At 49.3% G+C, this 22,955-nt stretch overlaps 2 protein-coding genes across 4 annotated transcripts; one reads left to right on the top strand and one right to left on the bottom strand.

Moving 5' to 3' along the window:
- The first annotated feature begins 235 nt into the window (after positions 1-235).
- PRR29 (proline rich 29) lies at positions 236-4,515 on the top strand. The gene is made up of 6 exons (XM_032138660.2): positions 236-309; positions 603-678; positions 869-975; positions 2,971-3,203; positions 3,360-3,430; positions 3,626-4,515. Exons 1-6 carry the CDS (start codon positions 250-252, stop codon positions 3,652-3,654), a joined length of 576 nt encoding a protein of 191 aa, XP_031994551.1. The 5' UTR covers positions 236-249; the 3' UTR covers positions 3,655-4,515.
- A 140-nt stretch (positions 4,516-4,655) lies between these two features.
- Positions 4,656-22,660, bottom strand: ICAM2 (intercellular adhesion molecule 2). 3 transcript variants are annotated; one of them, XM_032138659.2, is made up of 5 exons: positions 22,573-22,660; positions 8,537-8,641; positions 7,013-7,279; positions 5,554-5,874; positions 4,656-4,834 (listed from the first exon to the last, which is right to left on the bottom strand). In XM_032138659.2, exons 2-5 carry the CDS (start codon positions 8,595-8,597, stop codon positions 4,656-4,658), a joined length of 828 nt encoding a protein of 275 aa, XP_031994550.1. In that variant the 5' UTR covers positions 8,598-8,641; positions 22,573-22,660. The 3 variants fall into 3 exon arrangements, with proteins under 3 accessions (XP_031994550.1, XP_031994548.1, XP_031994549.1); XM_032138657.2 differs by lacking the exon at positions 22,573-22,660 and having other exon boundaries at positions 8,537-8,842; XM_032138658.2 differs by lacking the exons at positions 4,656-4,834; positions 22,573-22,660 and adding an exon at positions 5,261-5,383 and having other exon boundaries at positions 8,537-8,850.
- Positions 22,661-22,955: the final 295 nt, after the last annotated feature.

Here is a 22,955-nt window from a genome sequence, read left to right as displayed (position 1 = left end):
TAAGGCCCAGTTCTGGGAACGTGCAAGGGGCGGGGAGGGGAGCCCCGAGCAGCGCGGCGGGAGGTGGACATGCCGGGGAGGAGACTGGCCTCCCGGTGGCGGGGGAGGGCTCCTGCGGACCCCAAGTCCGCGGAGGAGAGGAGAAGAGGGAGCAGGGAGGTGGAGGACCCAGGAGCACGGGCGGGCTCCGCGCATGCGTGTGAAGAGAACTTGGCGTCCTCGGCGTCGCCAAGGCAACCGGCGCCAGCCATGGCCTCTGGGGCGGGCGGGAGCTGGGGTAGCTCCCCACCGCAGAGCGCAGTCCCGACGGTGAGGGCTGAGCCCGGGAGCAGATCCTGCCTTAGCTTGGGAGACGGCAGAGTGGGGAGCTGTCCCCGGAGGGGCCAGACCCTGGAGGGGTGGGGGCGGGTGGGGGGCGAGGAGAGACATACCCAAACCGAGAGGAAGAGGAGTGGCAGGGAGCAGGGAGGTCGCGGGGAGGGGAGGGGAGAACCTGGCCCCTGCGGGGTTAGGGAGGCCACTGGCCGGGAGGGGTTGGGGCTCGCGACGTGTCCCCATCCATTCCCCCCACCCCACCTGGCTGACTCCGCGCACACCCCCAGCCCTGGGTTACCATCCTGCAGCCCCTCTCGTGGGCCGTCCCACCTGCGCCCCCGCAGCCAGGCCACGTGAAGGAAGGTGAGATTCCCGGGTCCCCCCACCCCACCCCACCCCCAACATCACCACCACTCACCCCCTTCTGCCTCGCACATCCTCTGGGAGTCCCCGCAGCACAACCCGCCTACCCATTCTTCGCCCCTTGGACAGGGGTGTCAGGGGGAGGGGGACCTGGAGGCCCGGCGTGGGCTTGCTGAACCCCGCTTCCTAGATCTGCTGGAACTGATGATGCTGCAGAACGCGCAGATGCACCAGCTGCTGCTGAGTCGCCTGGTGGCTGGAGCGCTGCAGCCCGGGCCCGCCTCGCCCTGCCCTCAGGTGTGTATGGGTGGGCCGCCGGGGTCGCTCACCTGTGGGTCCAGGGATGCGGATCCACCTGAGGTTCCTGTTCAGGGGGGAAAAAGAACTGGGAGACAGAGGAGCAGGAAGCCAGCCCTTCTCTCTGGCTGGGGCTGTTTGGCATCTGTTATGTTTCAGCCTCCATGAAAGGTGGGTGGGGGGGGGTGGAAGAGACCCCCCAAAGTCCAGACCACCGAGGTCTTGTTTTCAAGGAGGTTTCCCTGCAGTGCCTCCCCCACTGGACTTAAGGCTCCAGGAAGGCAGGCACCCTGGTAACCCTGCCCCATGCATCAGGAGCGTCTGGCCTGGTGCCTGACACCGTGTAGGGGCTCAGCTGATATTTGTTGAACAAGCGAATGAATAAATGAATGGTTAGGGATAGAAGGCCAGGTTGGTTGTGATGGCACGTGGAGAGGTACAAAGCACAAGTGCACACAGGGTTGGGGGATGGGGACAGGCTCCTTGGAGGAGCAGAGGATCTTAGAACCAGCCCTTGAACGCCAGGTAGGATTTTGACCCTTGGAGGAGGCAAAGGGTGTGTCCCCCATCCAGGCTGGCAGGGGCAGAGTCAGGAGACAGAATGGGGGAAACCGTGTGCAAGAGTGTGTGTGTATATGTGTGCAAGTGAGTGTCTGTGTGCATGCATGTGTGTGTGTGCAAGGCTGTGTACATGCATATGTGTATGCAGGTGTGTGTTGATGTGCGTGTGCAAGTGTGTGTTCATGTGCGTGTGCAAGTGCATGCGTGCACGTGTGTGCAAGCGGGTTGTGAAAGCAAGTGTGTGCGTGCAAGCAAGTGTGTGCGTGTGTGCAAGTGGGTGTGTGTGCAAGCGTGTGTGTGCATGCATGTGCATATAGCTCTAAGGCTGAGCCTTACTCAGCCAATAGTGGGCATCCTGAGGTCAGGAGAAGCAGGGACTGGGTGGAGACAGAACGTTGGTCAGCTCGGAGGAGGCGGAGAGGGGTTCAAGGAATCCAGACAGAAGGAGACCCTCAGGAGCTACTGCCACCCCTCACCCCTGTGTCCTCAGGGATGACACATAGGTGGGTCTAGGGCCTGGGGTGAGGCCAGGGACAGCTCAGTGGACTCCTGGCCCCAGCTCTGGGGTCACACTTGGAATCAGCTGGGTGGCCAAGTTGCTCAATGTCTTTGAGCTACAGGAGTAAATGTCTCCACAATACCTTGTCAGCATGTAGTAAATGCTCAATTAACACAAGCCATTCTTTTTTTCTTTTCTTTTCTTTTCTTTTTTTTTTTTGAGATGGAGTCTGTCTCTGTCACCTAGGCTGGAGTGTAGTGGCGCGATCTCGGCTCACTGCAACTTCCACTTCCTAGGTTCAAGCAATTCTCCTGCCCCAGCCTCCCGAGTAGCTGGGACCACAGGTGCCTGCCACCACACCCGGCTACTTTTTTGTGTTTTTAGTAGAGACGGGGTTTCACCATGTTAGCCAGGATGGTCTCGATTTCCTGACCTTGTGATCCGCCCGCCTTAGCCTCCCAAAGTGCTGGGATTGCAGGCGTGAGCCACTGCGCCCCGCCTACACAAGCCATTCTTTTTTTTTCTTTTGAGATGGAATCTCGCTCTGTCGCCCAGGCTGGAGTGCAGTGGCACAATCTCTGCTTACTGCAAGCTCCACCTCCCGGGTTCACGCCATTCTCCTGCCTCAGCCTCCTGAGTAGCTGGGACTACAGGTGCCCACCACCACGCCCAGCTAATTTTTTTTTTTTTTGTATTTTTAGTAGAGACGAAGTTTCACCGTGTTAGCCAGGATGGTCTCTATCTCCTGACCTCGTGATCCGCCTGGCTTGGCCTCCCAAAGTACTGGGATTACAGGCGTGAGCCACAGCGCCCGGCCACAAGCCATTCTTACAAAGCCTATCTGGAGGAAATAACTTAGGGGAATGGAGGAATGGCGGTGGGGAGAGCCTGATGGTGGATTCTCATTTCCCCTCCCTGTTTTGCGCAATCCCCAGGTCTACCTGGAGGTTCCGAAGGAACAGCCTGAGGAGGAGGAGGAGGAGGAGGAGATGGACGCGAGGGAGAAAGGGCCTTTGGTGTTTCACCACCACTACTTGCCCTATTTGATGTCCTCCCCGGGTGCCTTGCTGCCTTGGCCGGCCCCCTTCTTCCCCACCCCCGCCTGTCAGCCCTACTTGCAGGACGTGCCCAGGATTCAGCACTGTCCTGCCTCCAGGGAAAGGGAGGTGTAAGTGAGGCTGGGTGCTGCCAGGGTTCTGCTCTGGGCTGGAAGTTGCAGAAGAGCTGTGCAGGGGCTGGTGGTCGGTGGAGATAACTTGCGGGTGAAACCCCAGAGGCCACCCCTGGGCCTCTGATGGGGGTCTTTTTCTCTCCCCCATCTCAGGAGAGCTGTGCCCCCACCCCCACCCCCCAGTGCCACAGGGACTGTGGGTGCCGATGTACCCCCGGCTTCAGGTAGGGCTGGGGTGGTGGGCAGCGGGGCCCAGGCCTGGGAATGAATCAGGAGGCCAGGAGGGCCCTGTGCCCTCTGGTGGGGTTTGGGGGTTTCCTACCATCACTGCTGCAGGCAACTGGCCTGTCCCCTTCCCTTTTCCTCTTTGGGGTCCACTGAGACAGGAGGGAGTCAAGATGAGGTTCTTGTTTCCCCAGACTACTATGATGCTGAGAGCCTCCTATAAGGACAGACCCTGGCCCTGGGAACTGCACCAGCTTCCTGCTCTGGATACCGCCCCGGAGCCGCCTCCTGCACCTCTCTTGTCGACTCCCCTGTGCCCATGGCTGGCAGTCCTTCTCACTCCCTCAACCTCAGCCAGGCCCTCTTCTCCTGGGGAAATCAGGAGCCCCATGGTGGCTCCCCTCCCTGCCCCACCCCAATGAGTTCCTGGACGGGCAGGATCTGTGCTGTTGTGTAAGAGCTCCTTAGAGCACCACCCAGGCCCTTGAAGCCACATCAGCCCGCCTCTGCCCCACTGCTTCCTGCCTGGAGCAGGGGGAGGCCTGGGAACAGAGCCCCCACCCTCTCTCCCTCACCCCTCTCCCTGGGATGATGAGGTCTCCTTCCAGCCTAGTAATGGAGCAAGAGGGGAGGGGGGTTCCTTCTGCTTTCCACAGCTTTGAAGGCCCCTTTGAGGTGGCTGGAGGGGCCCAGAATGGTGGGGGAGAGGCCTTGCTGGGCAGCGCCCCTGAGCAGAGTCACTTCCCTGGGCCCCCACCCCTCGTCCCAGGAAGCAGCTCTGTTGGCAGAAAGGAGAGGTCAGAGCTTTGTCCTGCTGTGGCCAGGAGTGGCCTGAGGTCTACTGGGGCCAGGTGGGAACAGTGTGTCCTCTGCCCCCTGGGCCAGAGTGTGTTTCCCCCACTCTCCCTCAGTAGGAATGAGCTACTCAGGCCAGATGAGGGCCTGGCGCCTGGGCCGGGAGCCCCGTGAAGGAGAGGGCGGGGAGGGAGGCATCTAGGGAGAGAGGGGTCCCCTATGGTGGCTCCCCTCCCTGGCCATTGTTATCCCAGGAGGAGACACTGTGGCACAGGGCTAAGTCCAGGTGTTTGTATTTGGGCTAGAAAAGGCAATGTCCCAAGTCTCTGCTGCCTGTCACAGTCCTTCAGCCAGGGCTGGACCTCAACCCTGAGGAGTCACACTGAGTTCCAGTGACCACCATGGTGGTGGCCATGCCACTCATGCGTGCTATGGCCGGAAGGCCTGGGGCAGCCTCCTCCAAGCCGCTCGCACCCCGTAGGTGCCCGTCCGCTGCTGGCGCCAGTGCTGGCTGAAGATGAAGCAGAGCAGGACAGATGTCACGAACAGGAACAGCAACACTGACACCACCGTGACTATGATGACCATCTGGCTGTCCGACACGGGCTCTGGGGAGGGAGCAAGGATCTTAGACATCCTGTGAACCCAGTTACCAGGGACCAAAAGGGAGTGGAAGTCCACCCCCGACCCAGACCCCCAGCCCCCGCCGCCTGCTCATGCATCCTGCAGTCACCCCAGGTCGTAGAGATGAGTGGTGAATGGTGTCTGCATTAAAATTATTATCTGGAAAAAAGGTGGCCCAGGGCTCAGGCTACCAGCTGGACTTCTGTGAGGCTGTGAGGGCAGATGTCCTCTTGTCAGCAGCCATGGGACAAGTGTGTAGCTGCTGGACACCGTGGCCTGGAGGGTGGCATGGTCCCAGCCAAGCCCCTTCTTGGGCAGAGCTGAGTGAACTTCATGCCAAGTTCCCTGAGGACAGGGAATGTGCCGGCCGTCCAGAGTCACCGAGCTCTGGGGACCTCAGTGGGGGCAGTCAGGCCAAACTTCTCATTGTGGAGGGGAGCCAAGGCCAGGGAGAGCAGTCAAGGTCACGGGGCTTGATGGTGGCCGAGGAACTAGTTGACCTCTCCCGACCTCTGGAGCAGTTGAGGTCCAAGCTGGGGACGTGGAAAGAACTTCAGGGAAGAGGGAGAGTAAGAGGGAAGCCTCAGGGTGAAGGGGGGCCTCCCGGGTGTTTGCTTCCCAAGTGGGGCTCGAGATTTTTCTTCCCCCAAGGGGCTGAAAGTGACTTCTCACTCCCAAGCCCATCTGTGGAGCGCCCCCTCACCATAGATCTCCAGCATCTTCGGGGCTGAGTGTTTGCAAAAGATGTTGCCACCGTGAGACATCAAGTCCAGCACAGCCAGGCAGGAGAAGTTGTGGTGGCCATCCTCTCTGTGAGCCGTGCTGCTGAATGTGGCTGTGGCCTCCTGCAGGGCAGGGGCTGCCTTCCCAAAGGTCTGACTGTGCAGAGTCTCATTGCCACGGAACAGGAAGAGGGTGAGGCTGTCCAGGGGCTTCACGGTGGGCACCCTGCACTCAATGGTGAAGGACTTGCCCACGGCCACCCAAGTGGGTTGCAGTGTCAGGAGGACCTGCCTTGGAGGCTCTGCAGGGGACAAAGGAGGGAGGTCCGGTCAGGATGGGGGTGCAGTCCCAGCAGCCTCCCCCTGGCCAGGGCCATCTCCTGTCACCATGGTGTTCCACGGCGGGGGAGGAGGTGGCCTGGCCGGCTCCAGTGCAGAGGGGAAGGGGGCAGCAATTGAGGATGGAGGCTGGACTGTGTGGTAGTTTTACAGACATGATGGTTTCCGGTGACCAGGTGTCTACAAAGACAAGGTTCAGAAATTGTACAGCCAACTGGAAAGATATAAAAGTTTGGGTCTGTCTCCTCTCCTTCAGAAATGAAATACAAATTTCAAAAATTAAACAGTTGGGTGATCACGTTGAAAGAGACTTAGATGGGCATGCTCACTGGAACTGGGCACTGGAGGAATGAGTTGTGAAGTTCATCACTTAGGAGGCAGAGGCCAGAGCCAGAGCTGCCCAGGTTCTCCAGGGTCAGGGCCATGGCCACCATGATTCCTCACGTATCAACCACCCGAGGGGGTGCCCTGGATTCTCTTTTGAATTAGAATACTTCACCTCCACTCACCCCACCTCCCACCCCGGGAAAATATGTTGGATTTAAGATGTTTTTCTGTTAATTGATCCACTGAAACTGGTGATGGAATGGACCCAGGTGATACCCTTAGCGCCAAGATGTCCTATCCCAGCCCATCTGGAAGATTTTCATGGCTCATGTGCAGGTGGAGTGTGATGGCCACACATTTGCTGTGGGCCCTGAGGGGAAGATAAAAACCCTGGGCGACACCTCAACCTTCTTGTCATGAGATGGACAGGCTCAGCTCCCCTGATGGTGACCCCACTACTTGGCATGGGACATGGGGTGCTCTGGTGACTCAGCTATGTTGGGAAATGACTTCTGGATTTCGCTAAATGTTGGTTAGATTGTCCTCCCCTAAGCAAGACTCAAAATGTGGGTTGTCTGCGTCTTGAGATGCCGGCAGGCTCAAGGCATCCAACCAAGGGCTGGCCTGGTCCTGCCCCTTATCACCCCAGGAGCTCAGGGAGGCAGGGCCCACGATGACAGTGCCCAGGAGCAGGCACAGAGGGGCTCTGTGTGCATTCAGTAGACACAGGCTCTGCCCCAGGGGAGAGGAGGGCCCCGCAGCACAGCCACTCACGGTACACGCTGATGTTGGAACTCATTGACTCCTGCTTCCCGGAGCAGGTGAAGTGGCATTGGAGGACCGTGTCATGGGAGATGTTTGAGACCAAGTAATGTTTCCACTGAGGCTGTTCCTCCAGCAGCCTCTTATCTAGAGAGGTCTCCAGACCACCCACTTCAGGCTGGTTACAGGTGGTGCTGCAGTTGACTTCGAGGGACCCTTCGGGCTCAACCACCAGCTTCTTTGGCCTCACATGTACCTCAAATACCTTCTCATCAGATCCTGGAAAACCAGAAACACTGGGCAGTCGTGTCATCCCCCCGCCCCCTGCCCTCCAGTGGAGCTGTCCGTTGAGGCAGTCTGGCTCCTGGGTCAGGGGCTGAAGAGGAAAGGTCATTGGGGGCCCCGCTGCTACTTTCCCCTTGTCAGGTGTCACGGCCCCGGCTAGATCAGGAGGCCACCCCCCAGCTGACACTCTGTCTCTGGCTGTCCTTCCTCCAGCCCCCCAGCTGACACCCTGCCTCTGGCTCTCCTTCCTCCAGCCCATCTGCCCATCAGCTCCAGATTAGTCTTCCTCAGGCTGTGATCCATCTCCATGGAGTGGGATCCGACTCAATATTTAAGGTCAGCCCAAATGTCCCCTCCCCCATGAAGCCCTCCCACAGAGGGCCCTCTGTGGCCCTCCCTCCTTTCCTTTCTTGCACAAACACTTTTTGAACGCCTGCTATGTCCAAAGCATCAGGCTCTGGGGATACAGCAGTGATCACAGTAGACCAAACACTGCCCTGGCGGAGCTCCAGTAAACAGTGACAGGCAGAGTACCCAGTCGGTCAGATGGCGGGAAAGTGCTGAGAAAGGGAGCAGGGAGTGGGGGGTGAGGCCACTTTAAATACTGTGCTCAATGAAGGCCTCACCCAGATGATGACTCGTGGGCAAAGGCATGCAGGGGCGTGGCAAGCCCTGCAGATACTCCGGGGCAGTGATCGGGGAAGAGGGCCAGTAATGCAAAGGCTGGGGCAGGAGGATTGTTGAGCCCAGGAGTTGGAGGCTGCAGTGAGCTATGATCACACCCTGCACTCCAGCCTGGGCAACAGAACAGTAACCTGCCTATAATAAAAATAAAAAATTTAAAAAGCCTCAGCAGGCTGGGCATGGTGGCTCATGCCTGTAATCCCAGCACTTTGGGAGACCAAGGTGGGTGGATCGCTTGAGTCCAGGAGTTCGAGACCAGCCCCTGCCGTCTCTACAAAAAATAAAAAAATTAGCTGGGCATGGTGGCTCTCACCTGTGATCCCAGCTACTCAGGAGGCTGAGGTGGGAGGATCACCTGAGCCCAGGGAGGTGCAGTGAGCCATGATCATGCCACTGTACTCCAGCCTGGGTGATAGAGCGAGACCCTGTCTTAAAACAAAACAAAAAAACCCAAGAACCTCAGCAACTTTTGGACCTTCTTTTCCACCTGAAGCCACAGGGAACGGGGCACCCCCCACCCTCTCGGCTGGCATGTGCCAAATCAGGAACCCCAGGAAACTGGCTTACCTGGACAGCAGATCAGGGCAAAGAGGGCCACAGTCAGGGTCCTGTAACCGAAAAAGGACATCTCTGGCAGTGTCCACGGGCTCGCAGGGACCAGCCAAGGGCTGCCTGGAGGGAGATGGAGGGCGCAGGTCTGAGCTACGGCCCAGAATCCCCAGCCTTCTGCAAACTGATGACTGCATTTCCTCTCATTATCTGAGAGATCTTTGGGAAGCCACGTGCACCAGCTGGTTCTAGGACTCCAGGCCTCTAAGAATCCAGGCAGAGGAAGCTGGGAAGCTGCTGATAAGCAGGGCATAACCCAGACCTCCCTGCTGGCTCCCTGTGCAAGGGGTGGGGCAGGCAATGGGTGCACGCATGCGTGTGTGAGACGTGTGCACAGGGGAGAGTCAGGCCTACAAGCCCCAGCTCTGGGGAACCCCAAATCCCATGGGATGCATTGTTGGAGTCACGCCTGGGAGGCAACCATCCAAAGGCCAGGACCTGTCCAGGACTTGCAGTCACCATAGCAAAAGGGGACAGTGACTTGGGCTTTTCTAAGGAAGGCTGGACGGGAATTTGAGCTTCTCCTGCTAAATGCCTGGTGCAATTCTGCATAAACCTTCACATCCCACTCAGTTTTCTTTCTTTCTTTTTTTTTTTGGGATGGAGTCTCACTCTTGTCGCCCAGGCTGGAGTGCTGTGGCACAATTTTTGGTTCACTGCAACCTCCGCCTCCCAGATTCAAGCAATTCTCCTGCCTCAGCCGCCAGAGTAGCTGACATTACAGGATTGCATCACCACACCCAGCTAATTTTATATTTTTAATAGAGATGGGGTTTCACCATGTTGGCCAGGCTGGTCTTGCACTCCTGACCTCAGGTGATTTGCCTGCCTTGGCCTCCCAAAGTGCTGGGATTACAGGCCTGAGCCACCGCATCTGGCCCTCACTCAGTTTTCAACCTAGACTTGATCATGACTCAGCCGATTCAGGGCCAACTTGAGGCCCAGAGCCTCAGGAAATGCATCCCATAATAGTCCCCAGCAACCCAGGCACAGACAGAGAATGGGGTTGGGGTCAGTCTGGCTGCAGCCACACCCCCAAACCATGGCCTCCATTTCCTGGCCTACCTGATGTCCTCCATCCTCTCTCTCCCTCCAGGAGGGAGCTTGGGCTGGGAGGGTTGGGACCTGAGGTGTTTCACTTTATTCCTAGGGAGGAATCCGCAGAAGCAGTGAGCAGGTAAGGGAGGGATTTCAATGGACGAGAGGACCTTCCTGGGGGATCGCCACACAGTCTCATCCCTCAGTTCTGCCTAAGATCCCTTTTGCAACCAGTCAGGGAAATAGCAGGACTTCTTGCTTTCTCAGGGGAACCCCTGATGGGGCCTTTCCAAAGGGATGCCCCAGAATCCTCAGGGCTTTGGCCAAGCTCCATTCCGGGTTGGGAGGGCAGGGTGAGGTCCTGCCCTTCCCTCACTGCTGAGGCCAAAGGCGGTTACTACTGTGCACAACCATCAAGTGCTGCCATTGTCAGCCTGGACCCAGGGAAGTCCCTGGACAGGGTTGCTGGACTTGGGAATGATGCAGGGAGGAAGGGGCAAGGCCTGGGGCCAGCAGAGAAAAGGAGAACAGGGTGGAGCTTCACCCCCAGCCTGAAGGAATCTGATTTCATGTGGGGCCAGCAAAGTCCTGGGAGCAGGAAACACTCCTGAAACCCAAGCCAGGGGCTGAGGAAGTGGTTCCAGGGGCTGGGACAGAAGGGTGGGGATGGGGACAATGCTGTAGTGGAGACTCTGTGTCCTCGACTGAGTCAGAATAATAATAACAATAACAACAACAACATCAATAAAAATAATAGCAAACATTTACTTACTACAGGTGGGGCACTGTAACAAGCACTCTATAAATATTAACCAATTAATCCCCTAACTCTGTGAGGCAGGTACTGTTACTGTCTCCATCTTACAGATGGGAAAACTGAGGCACGGCAAGGTTAAATGACTTGTTCAAGATCACATACCTAGAAAAAATGAAGTCACCGTGAATGATAGCCTGCCATGGTGACTGCTGAAGCCCGCCCGAGCAGGCTCAAGAAAATTGTTAGGAGCCTGGTTCCCAGGAGACCCTCAAGAGGGAAAAGCAACATAGCAGAAGGCCAGAGGAAGGTTCTGGGGCCTTCCTCACTGTGAGGGACTGTGGGAAGGTGGGGTGATCCATGCCTGGAGTACTCCAAACAGCTTCTGGAAGGGACAGTGCTTGGGAATCCCACCTGCATACACAGCAGGGCCAGCCTGATTTCCCTCTTCAAGCAAGGCTTCTGCAGCCCAACGTCCTACCCGAAAGCATAGGCCCCAGTTCCCACCCCCCATCTCCTCCTGTGATGTCTCCCATCCTTCCTGGGTAGGCCCTGCTTGGCTGGGACACACCGGGCATGTGACCATCTATTTGTTAAAAATATTTACTGTATTCTAACCGTTGACACATCAACCTCCCTGCCTCCCCACTGGCCCATCAACTGTGAGGGCAGAAGCTGAATCTCATGTACTGCTACATCCACCCAGTGTAGTACACTGCCTGGCACACAGTAGGTGCTTCATCATTGTTGAATTGGTAGATGGATGGGTGCATGCATGGATTAGTGAATGAATGAGAGAGTTTGTCCTAAACAAGCTTGGGTGAAGGCTGTTTTTAGTTTTAGGTCCTAATCATTTACTATTTTTTTTTTGTCCAGCATCTTCCTCCTGCTACTGCTAAAGTCTCTGCTTCCCAAGGCCACAGGGCTGACCTTATAATGTAATCAAGGCCAATCATGGTACCTTACTCCTTGAGGATGGTCACTTTGAGTTAGGCCTGCGCAGAGGTTTTCTTTTTTTGAGATGGAGTCTCGCTGTGTCACCCAGGCTAGAGTGCAGTGGCGCGATCTCGGCTCACTGCAACCTCCGCCTCCTAGGTTCAAGTGATTCTCCTGCCTCAGCCTCCTGAGTAGCTGAGATTACAGGCACCCGGCACCACACCCAGCTAATTTTTGTATTTTTAGTAGAGATGGGGTTTCACTGTATTGGCCAGGCTGGTCTCGAACTCCTGACCTCGTGATCTGCCCACCTCTGAGCAGAGGTTTTCATGGGACTTTCTGAACTAGAGCCGGTTCCTTCTAGCCAGACCCTTCCCTTTCTAGTCCTAACACTAGATGCACATTAGCCAGCAGCTGTGCGTGCTCATGCCCCACAACTGAAGAAGCTGAAAGGAAGGAAAGTCAACTCAATGTAGGAGGTACCCTTAATCCAAGATGGAAGGTGATCTAGAATTGTTACGGGGAAAGTGCTGGTTGTAGGGGTAAGGGGTGGACTCTGATGGGTGGTGGGCTGGATTAGGTGCCCAGCAATGACTCTGTGTTCACTCAGGAATCGTGTTGCAGAAGTGAAAGAGCTATCCAGGCTGAACACAGTGGAAAGTTCTGACCCTTCAAACCTGCCCGTCGGAGGTTTGGACATGGGTCCTTGTGTACAGAGAGTTACTGTGGGGCTTGCCCTACAAAATGTCCACGACAGGAAAAGAGCTTGCGGCACACTCAACATTAATCATGCTCTCTGACCTGCTTCCTCATACTTGCTCGGTGCCTATTGCCCCAGAATTATGCAGACTCTGTCATAGGATTAGAGTTCCCTTAACTGCTCTAAAGGTAACAGCTTGAACATTATAAAATGTTAAGTTTTCCCTTTGAGATATTCTTTCAGGTCCTGCATACCAGTGAAAGTACTCACGCCAGCTGGTCTGAAGGACCCCACTGATGCTAGCTGGTCTGAAGGACCCCACTGATGCCAGCCAGTCTGAAGGACCCAATTGACGCCAGCTGGCTTGAAGGACCCCATGAGGAGCTGACTCACAAAAGAATGCAGTTTCCATATTCCAATGATTTTATCCCCTTGCCTCGACCAGTCATTGACCCCAGTTTACCAGCCTCTTGCCCTCCACAATCTCCTCTAAAATCCCAGCCCAGAACTCTTTGGGGAGATGGATTTGACGGTCTCCCCGATCTCCTCATTTGGCACCCTGGGATCATTAAACTTTTTCTCTGCAGCAAACCGTGCTGTGTCAGTGTAATTGGCCTGTTGCTGCACAGCAGTGGGCCTACACACCTGTTGGTCCTGTAACACAAGAATAAGAGGAAACTGACCATGATGTAGAAGAGAGAAGAAAGTTGGGGTCCTTCCTGGAAAATTGTTTTCATGATGAAATGTCTCCTGTTTTGCTCTCTGGATCCCTAAGTTTCTCAAGGAAGGGGGCTATAAAACTGGAGGAGTTAAGATAGTTCTGGAAAACATGAGAGAATTTTGAGGGGAGGGGAGATTAGAGTCTCAGTTTAGAAAGTGAACTCATCTCTCCCACAGAGCTTTGGAAGGATTATGCTCTGACAGGGTCCTAATTCAATGACTTGCCTCTCTTGTTTGAAAGGAAAAAAAAAAAAAAAACTATTAGAATTGCGTACCCAGCAAAACCATCTTTCAAGAACCAAAGTTAACAAAAACAGATAAACAAAAAGTTTATCCCCCAAAATACCTAAATGAGCACTTAAAAATGTGTTTCAGCAAGAAGAAAAAATGATTACAGAACAGTTTGCTATGCAAAGAAGGGCAAGAAAATAAAATGGCAAATGAGTACACAACTCCAAACAAATATTGTTTACAATAATGGTAATATTAATCATTATAATGTTTATTTTGAGAAGTTTTTAGAAGTTCAAAACTAAAATACTGGGTAAGAATATATAAGGAAGGATTGGAGTTAAAGCATTCTAAGATTCTAACTTGGAATTTTTAGGAGGGAGGACACATTTTAAGTTATATAAGCAATGGGAGAAAATATTTGCAAACCATACATGCAATAAGGGGCTAATATCCAAAATATATAAGAAACTCAAACAACTCAATAGCAAGAAAAAAATAACACAATTTTAAAATGGGCACAGACCAGCCCAATGTCTCTTGGACTTTATTTAATGCCATATAATGTTGTCAGAATAAAGAGAAAGATGAAAAAAATAAACAAAAATGGGCAAAGGACCTGAGTAGACATTTCTCAAAAGAAGACATACAAATGGGCCAGGCATGGTGGCTTACACCTGTAATCCCAGCACTTTGGGAGGCTGAGGCGGGTGGATCACGAAGTCAGGAGATGGAGACCATCCTGGCTAACACGGTGAAACCCCGTCTCTACTAAAAACACAAAAAAGTAGCCGGGCATAGTGGCACGTGCCTGTAGTCTCAGCTCCTCGGGAGGCTGAGGCAGGAGAATTGCTTGAACCTGGGAGGCAGAGGTTGCGGTGAGCCGGGATTGCACCACTGCACTTCAGCCTGGGTGACAGAGCGAGACTCCATCTCAAAAAAAGAAGACATACAAATGGCCAAGAGGTATATTAAGAAGTGCCTACCATCACTAATTATTAAGGAAATGCAAATTAAACCCACAATGAAATATCACTTCACACCTGTTAAAATGGCTATTTTCAAAAAAACAAGAGATAAGTGTTGATGACAGCTGGGCATGATGGCTCATGTCTGTAATCCTAATACTTTGGGAGGCTGAGGCAGGAGGATCCCTTGAACCCAGGAGTTTGAGACCAGCCTGGGCAACATAGGGAGACCCTGTCTCTAAAAAAACAATAATAATACTTTTTTAAAAGAGGTATGTGTTGACGAGAATGTACAGAAAAAGGAATGCTTACATGCAGTTAGGAAGAATGTGAATTAGTACAGCTATTATGGAAAATAGAATGGAGGCTCCTCAAAAAATTAAAAGTAGAACTACAGAGGATCTAGCAATCCCACTACTGGGTATATATCCAAACAAAATGAAACCAGCATGTCAAAGAGATATCTGCACTCCCATGTTCATTGCAGCATTATTCGCAATAGACAAGATATAGAATCAAAGTAAGTGCCCAACAGTGGATGAATGGATAAAGAAAATCTGATACATATACACAGTGGAATACTATTCAGCCTTAAAAAGAAGGAAATCCTGTCATTTTTGACAACATGAACAAACCTGGAGGACAATATGTTAAGTGAAATAAGACAGGCATAGAAAGACAAATACTGGCCAGGTATGGTGGCTCACACTTGTAATCCCAGCATTCTGGGAGGTTGAGGCAGGAGGATTGATTGAACCCAGGAGTTTGAAACCAGCCTGGACAACATAGTGAGACCCTGTGTCTATTATTTTAAAAATTTTAGGCTGGGCAAGATGACTCATGCCTGTAATCCCAGCACTTTGGGAGGCTGAGGCGGGTGCATCACTTGAGGTCAGGAGTTCGAGACCAGCCTGGACAACATGGTGGAACCCCATCTCTACTAAATATATATAAAAATTAGCCGGGTGTAGTGGTATGTGTCTGTAATCCCAGCTACTCAGGAGGCTGAGACAGGAGAATTGCTAGAACCCGGGAGGTGGAGGTTGCTGTGAGCTGAGATTGTGCCACTGCACTCCAGCTTGGGTGACACAGCAAAATTCTGTTTCAAAAGAAAAAAAATTATTAAAAAGTTTACACAACATTTCAAAAAGCAAAACTTGGGTTTGCTGTGCACCAAGTACTGTTGAATCCACGTGAATGAAGGGATGTGTAACACTGTATTAGGTGTTCTAAATAATCTAGAGATAGTTTAAAGTATACAGGAGGATGTGTGTAGGTTATACGAAAACGCTATGCAATTTTATATGAGGGACTTGAGCATCCTCAAATTTTGGTATCTGTTGGGAGGGTTCTGAAACCAATCCCCCCATGTATACTGAATAGTGACTCTACAATTTTTGTCAAATATTAAAAGAACATGTAAAATTTCAAGGAAAACCAGTAGAGATAAAGTATACAAATTCTAAACCACCGGAGAGGCTTAAAATTGTATGAAAACAATCCAAACAACCCTTAGTTGAAAAAAAAATTAAGAAGAAAGCCGAGTGTGGTGGCTTATGCTGGTAATCCCAGCACTTTGGGAGGCTGGGGCAAGTGGATTACCTGAGGTAGGAGTTCAAGACCAGCGTGGCCAACATGGTCAAACCACTCTCTACTAAAAATACAAAAATTAGCTGGACATGGTGGCGTGTGCCTGTGGTCTCAGTTACTCAGGAGGCTGAGGCATGAGAATTGCCTGAACATGGGAGGCAGAGATTGCAGTGAGTTGAGATCGTACCACTGCACTCCAGCCTGGGCAACAGAGTCTCACTCTGTCTCAAGAAATAAAAAAATACAAAACCAAATACAAATACAAAAATTAGCCAGATGTGGTGATGTGTGCCTGTAGTCTCAGCTACTTGGGAGGCTGAGGTGGGAGGATTGCTTGAACCCAGGAGGTGGAGGTTGCAGTGAGCCAAGATCGTGCCACTGCACTCCAGCCTGGGTGATAGAGTGAGTTCCTATTTCAAAAAAGAAAAAAAAAAAATACTAAAACACAAAGCTCAGCTCTATGTTGTTTGTTGTTTACGAGAGACATACCTCATGCATAAGGATATGGAATTGGTTGAAAGTCAAAGGATGAAAAAGATATACTAGGCAAACACCAAAAGAAAGCTTGGAAAGCTATATTTATATCAGACAAAAATGAATTTAAAGACAAAAACATATATTAGGGATAGAGTGAGTACCTAGAATAAAGGGTCAATTCACCAGGAAGTTACAATAGTTCTAAACTTCTATATAGAAATTTCTATATAGAACTATATACTTCTATATACACTCTTTATAGTTCTATATACTCCCATATAGAACTATAAAGAGGTAAAACCACCATCACAACAGGAAATTTTAACATATTTCTCTTAATTATGAGTAATGATGCAGACAGAAAAAAAAATCAGTGGTGTAAATGCTTGAACTGCATCTATAAAGTACAGAATACAAATTCTTCAAGAAGATGAGTTTTAAAACACATATATTTGACAGTTTAAAAACATACTCTAAATAATGCATTGGTCAAAGAAGAAATCATAATGACACATTTATAATTCCTAAAATTGAATAATAATGAAAATACCATGTTAAAATTTCTGCAAGGCTGCAAAAGTTGTGCTTGAAGGGAAATCTATAGGCTAGAATGCTTGTATTAGGAAAGAACTCTGGGTCAAATGCAGTGGCTCATGCCTGTAATCCCAGCACTTTGGGAGGCCAAGGCAGGAGGATTGGCCCTGCCCAGGAATTAGAGATAGGCCTGGGCAACATGATAAGATCACATCTCCAGGAAAGAAAGAAAAAGAAAGAAAGAAAGAAAGAAAGAAAGAAAGAAAGAAAGAAAGAAAGAAAGAAAGAAAGAAAGAAAGAAAGAAAGAAAGAAAGAAAGAAAGAAAGAAAGTCTGATGGCCAGGCATGGTGACTCATGCCTATAATCCTAGCACTTTAGGAGGCCAAGGCGGAAGGATCACCTGAGCTCAGGGGTTTGAGACCAGCCTGGGCAACATAGTGAGATATTATCTCTCTATTAAAATAAAAAATATTTAAAAAACCTCCCCTACAAAACTCAATAGGATAGGCAAGTCTCCAGTGAAATCGATATATAAAGAAAAAGAAGGCAAACGTAAACATGATTAGGAATGCAAATGGAAACATAAACATGAGAAGAAAGAAAACTATACAAATTTATAGAAACAGAAAGTGAAACAGTAGCTGCCAGGGGCTGTGGGAGAGGGGAAATGAGAGTCCTTTAAATGGGTTTAATTCTGGTTTTGCAAGATGGAAAAATTTCTGGAGATGGGTTGCAAAACAATGAGAATGTACTTAGCATTAATTGCTGAAGTGTACACTTAAAAATGGTTAATTTGGTACATTTTATGTTATGTGTATTTTACCACAATGAAAAATAAAGAAGACTATAAAAAAGTTACGCTACAACATAGGAATCAAAGTAGATCAAGTCTCAGAAAAATGTAACTTACCAAACTTATTTAAGAAGAAATAAAAAGCCTAAATTGTTCTGTAACTATTAAAGAAATTGAATCAGGGCCAGGCGTAGTGGCTCACGAGTAATCCCATGAAAGTGCTCATGGCTAATCCCAGCACTTTGGAAGGCTGAGGTGGGAAGATCCCTTAAGCCCAAGAGTTTGAGACCAGCCTGGGCAACATGACAAAACCCCATCTCTACAAAAAATACAAAAATTAGCCAGGCGTGGTGGCACACGCCTGTAGTCACAACTACTTGGGAGGTGGAGTTAGGGGGATGGCTTGAGCCTGGGAGGTTGAGGCTGCAGTAAACTGAGATTACGCCACTGTACTCTAGCCTAGGTAAAAAGGTGAGACCATGTCTCCAAGAAAAAAATAAAAGAAAACAGAAAAACTTGAATCAGCAATTTAAAGATCTTCCCCTGAAGAAAATACCAGGTCTAGATGGTTTTGCAGAAGTTCAAGTAAGGGTAACTCTTTAAAAAAAAATTATTATTATTTATTTATTTTTTTAGAAATGGAGTTTTGCTATATTGCCCAGGCTAGTCTCAAACTCTTGGGCTCAAAAGATCTTCCTGCCTTAGTCTCTCGAGTAGTTGGGACTATAGGCACACAGCACTGTGCCTGGTTAGTAATTCTAATTTTATAAAAACTCTTTCTGAGAATGGAAAAAATGAAAACATTAACTCTTTCCATGAGGCCAGTGTAACCTTAATATCTAAACAAGACAAGTACAGGAAGAGAAAGCAATATTAGAGGCCAGTTTCACTCATTACTATAAATGCAACAGTTATAAGAAAAATACTGGTAAATCAAATCTGGCAGTGTAAAAAAAAAAAAAGACATCATGTTCTAGTTGGGTTTATCTCAGGTATGCAAGGATGGTTTAACAACAGAAGAAATGTCTATAAACATTATTTATTATATTGGTAATAGTAGACTTTGGTGCTCTGTGTCATATCACTTCTGCCCTCTGCTGATTTCAGATGTCCCTACAGTGGGTAATTTTGTGCAAGCCTAGACTCCCTTTTAAGCTGCCAGTGCCCCTCCACCTACCCCCAAACTTATACTATGCTTCTTTTTGCTTTTTGTCTCAGGGTCTTCTTCAATGCTTTAGGAACAATTTACTTGCCAGCTAGTGATTCCCAGAAGTGTGGGAGAGTTAAGGTCCCTAGAATGCAATCCTCACCCGGTGGGGAAACAGGAGCCAGTGGATATACTTTCCAGCCACCTTCTTGCCAGTGGGCAATTCTGGGAGACGTCCTGTAGTTTTATCAGAGGTCTCAGCAGAATAAGCTTCCATCGCCTACAGCTGCAACATCAGTCACCCTCCTTTAAAAGGGCTTTTCCTTCCTTCCTGTCTGTTTTCCCTGCTCCTTCACCCCCTGCTTCCTGGAATCACCTCTCAAATAACCTATCTGAATCTAAGTCCTTGCTCCAGCCTCTGCTTTGGAACAAAGGATTCTGCTTTAGAGCAAAAGGAGCCCAAACTAAAACTTACATTAACAGATTTAAAAAGAAAAAACATATGATAATATCAACAGATTAAAAAAATTGACAACATTCAACACCCTTTTATGACACAAGCTCTTAGCAAATTAGAAGGAAATGTCCTTAACCTGATAAAGAAAACTTACATAAAACTTCTATATTGTTTTTAATGAGTAAATCTTAGGAGAATTTCCTTTAAAATCAGGAACAGACAAAGGTGCCTATGATTTCTGCCTCTGTTTAATATTGTACCAAAGGTCTTACACATTGCAGTAAAAGGAAAGGAAGGAAAGCAGGAAGGAAGGAAAAAAGGAAAAAAGGAAGAAGGAAGGAAGGAAGGGCGATCAAAACCGTCAGTATTTGTATATGGCGTGACTACCTAGGTAGAAAACCCAAAAGAATCATCAGGCAAGTGATTCAAAGTAATAAGAGATTTTAGCAAGGCAACTAGCTAAAAGATAATATTCAAAAATTGGTTGCTCTTGTGTATATCAGTAACATACGAAAACATAATTTAAAAAATACATCATTTACAACAGTCAAAAAAGTAGAGCAAGAAAACTAACAAAACCTAGAACTGTAAGACCTATAGTAAGAAAATTGTAATACTTTATTGAAAAATATTAAAGCCAATCTAAATAAATGGAGAGATAACATGTTCGTGGATAGGAAATTCAGTATTATAAAGATGTAAATTATTCTGTAACTGATCTACAGGGTCAATGCAATTCCAGTTAACCCCAATAGGGTTTTTCATGGAAACTGAAAGCTGATTTTAAGGTTTATATGGAAGAACAAAAGAGCCAAGACGCCCCTAAAGGAAATGAATAAGGTGAGGGATTTGCTCTGCTAGATATTAAGACTTTCTGTAAAATATGGTGTTAGTGTAGGTATAGGCAAATTAACTGATGAAACAGAATAAAGAGCCCAGAAATACACCTATGCTTGTTTGAAACTTTGATGCATGACAAAGATGACATAGAAGATCACTGGGTAAAGAAGTATCTATTAAATGACACAGGATCAGTTGATTAACCATACGGAGAAAAAAAGGGGAAAATGTATCCCTATCTCACACCAAATATAGAAATCATTTCCATTCAGATTAAGGATTTATATGTGAAAGAAAATCTTTATAAGAAAATATGGGAGAGTATTTCCATATCCTTGGGGCAAGACCTCAAAATTGTCAATCATAAAATCAACAATTGGTAACTTTGACTAAGATACAGAGAAACAAGCCGGGCGTGGCTGTGACCCCGGCACTTTGGGAGGCTGAGGTGGGCTTATCACGAGGTCAGAAGATCGAGACCATCTCGGCCAACATGGTGAAACCCCGTCGCTACTAAAAAATTAGCCAGGCATGGTGGCGGGCACCTGTAGTCCCAGCTACTCGGGAGGCTGAGGCAGGAGAATGGCATGAACCTGGGAGGCGGAGCTTGCAGTGAGCTGAGATCGGGACACTGCACTCCAGCCTGGGTGACAGAGTGAGACTCTGTCTCAAAAAAAAAGACACAAAGAAACATTTCAAAGAAAAGGAAACATGTCTAAACAAGTGAAAAGATTATTTAGCTTGAGTAGCCAGGGAAATTAAGATTAAAATTACAATGGGACAGATACTATTTTATATGTATTAGGTTGGCAAAAGTTAAGAAATATGACAAGACCAATTGTTGGAGAGGCCACAGGTTAATAGGCACCCTTCTAACAGCTGATGAGAGTGTATATTGGTGCTCTCGGAGATAATTAGGCATTATCTTATAAACTGAATATTCTCATACCCTGTAACTCACAATTCCATTCTTAGATGTAAGCCCTAGAAAAGCTGTCACACTAAGAACCAGACAGGTCCTTGTGTTTACTTCTCTTTTTTTTTTGAGACGGAGTCTCGTTCTGTCGCCAGGCTAGAGTGCAGTGGTGCGATCTTGGCTTACTGCAACCTCCACCTCCCGGGTGCGAGCTATTCTCCTGCCTCAGACTCCCAAATAGCTGAAACTACAGGCACACGCCACCACACCCAGCTAATTTTTGTATTTTTAGTAGAGATGGGGTTTCACCATGTTGGCCAGGACGGTCTCCATCTCTTGACCTCATGATCCTCCTGCCTTGGCCTCCCAAAGTGCTGGGATTACAGGCGTGAGCCACCACTCCCGGCCTTACTTCTTACTATCTGTGTGACCTTGAGCAAATTACTTAATCTTTCTGTGCTTCAATTTCCTCATCTGCAAAAAGGAATCAATAATAGTATCTTCCTCATAGGGTTTTTGCGCAGATTAAACAAATAAAATAAGTAAATATTTTAAAGCATTTAGAACAGTGCCTAGCACACAGTAATGCTATATAACTGTTTCATAAAATAAAAATAAATAGGCGTAGCTGGGCGCAGCAGTTCAAGACTGTAGTCTCAACTAATCAGGGGGCTGAAGTGGGAAGATCACTGGATCCCAGGAGTTCGAGGTTGTAGTGTGCTATCATCATGCCTGTGAATAGCCACTGCACTCCAGCCTGGGCAATACAGTGTGACCCCATCTCAGTAAATAAATAAATAAATAGATATGCATATGTAATAAAGCACTTAAAAATAAGAGAACAATAAACACAAAATTCCAGAGGGTGGCTACCTGTGGGTGGGAGGCAAGTAGCGTAAAAGTGGACAAGTGGTGGCCAGGCGCGGTGGTTCACGCCTGTAATCCCAGCATTTTGGGAGGCTGAGGTGGGTGGATCATGAGGTCAATAGATCGAGACTATCCTGGCCAACATGGTGAAACCCTGTCGCTACTAAAAACACAAAAATTAGCTGGGCATGGTGGCATGTGCACCTGTAGTCCCAGCTACTTGGGAGGCCGAGACAGGAGAATTGCTTGAACCCAGCAGGCGAAGGTTGTGGTGAGCCAAGATTGCGCCATTGCACTCCAGCCTGGGCGACAAAAATGAAAACTCTGTCTCAAAAAAAAAAAAAAAAAGCAGATAAGTGGTGTTTGCAGTTTGGTGATATTCCATCCTTGTGCTGAGTGGCAGCTTCGGGCGTGTTTGGTACATTACTGTGCAGTATGATGTATATGTATGTTACATATGCTTTTTATGTGTTACCTAGTAAATTTTACAAAAATAATAAAAGGGAAAAAGGGCCTTTCTACATGCCTAGAAAGAATAGGCTTCATGGGAATGTGAGCCATGGGTTAGGAAAGACCCTCTCGAACCGAGGCAGGTAGGATGTGAGTGACTGAGATTCATTATGAACCCACCACGCCTGCTGGGGAGAACAGGGACTGTCCCTTCCCCTCTGCATCAGCTCAGATGGTCCAGATCATAGCCCACGTGGGCCCCTATATAAGGAGGCAGCCCCACATTTCTACATCGGCCACCGAGATGGCACAGCAGAGGAAGGAGAGAGGGGAGACAAATCAGGAAAGGAGCGCCAGGGCAAGTGCGTGAGCTCGGAGACCCGGCAGGGCAGGAGCTTCACAGAGCGCAGGATGTCGAGCCACAGGAGCGCTGGGGGTTCCCCAACTCCTGCACTTACCAGGGAGAAACTCAGGCCCAGACAGGGGAACGGACTAAAACTCAGACCTCGACACTGCCAAAATTCTTCCCATGCCATCAAGCTTCATTGGAGGGAAAGTGAGAAGCCCAACCTTACCCCTGTGGGCTCCAACAAGGGTGGCTCTGGGATCCCGGGCAGGAAATTGGTGACAAGGTGACAAGGTGTGCGTGTCACAGCTGCCCAGTTCACGGCTCGTTATTCAGTCTTCTCCCTCCCCCCACCCCCCACCAGAAGTGACGTGCTTCCTGTGCCCTGGTTCCCACCCTAAACTAGCCTCATTTAGCTCCACTCCCATCCCGCCTTTTTTTTTTTTTAATTGTGGTAAAACGTAAACAACAGAATTTACCATCTTAATTTTTTTTTTTTTTTAGACTGAGTCTCAGTCACCCAGGCTGGAGTGCAGTGGCGTGATCTTGGCTTACTGCAACCTCTGACTCCCGAGTTCACGTGGTTCTTGTGCCTCAGCCCGCGGAGTAACT

Source organism: Hylobates moloch, unplaced genomic scaffold (genome assembly GCF_009828535.3).
Source record: "Hylobates moloch isolate HMO894 unplaced genomic scaffold, HMol_V3 SCAFFOLD_19, whole genome shotgun sequence".
NCBI lineage: Eukaryota > Metazoa > Chordata > Mammalia > Primates > Hylobatidae > Hylobates > Hylobates moloch.
This window is presented reverse-complemented; position numbering and strand designations above follow the sequence as displayed.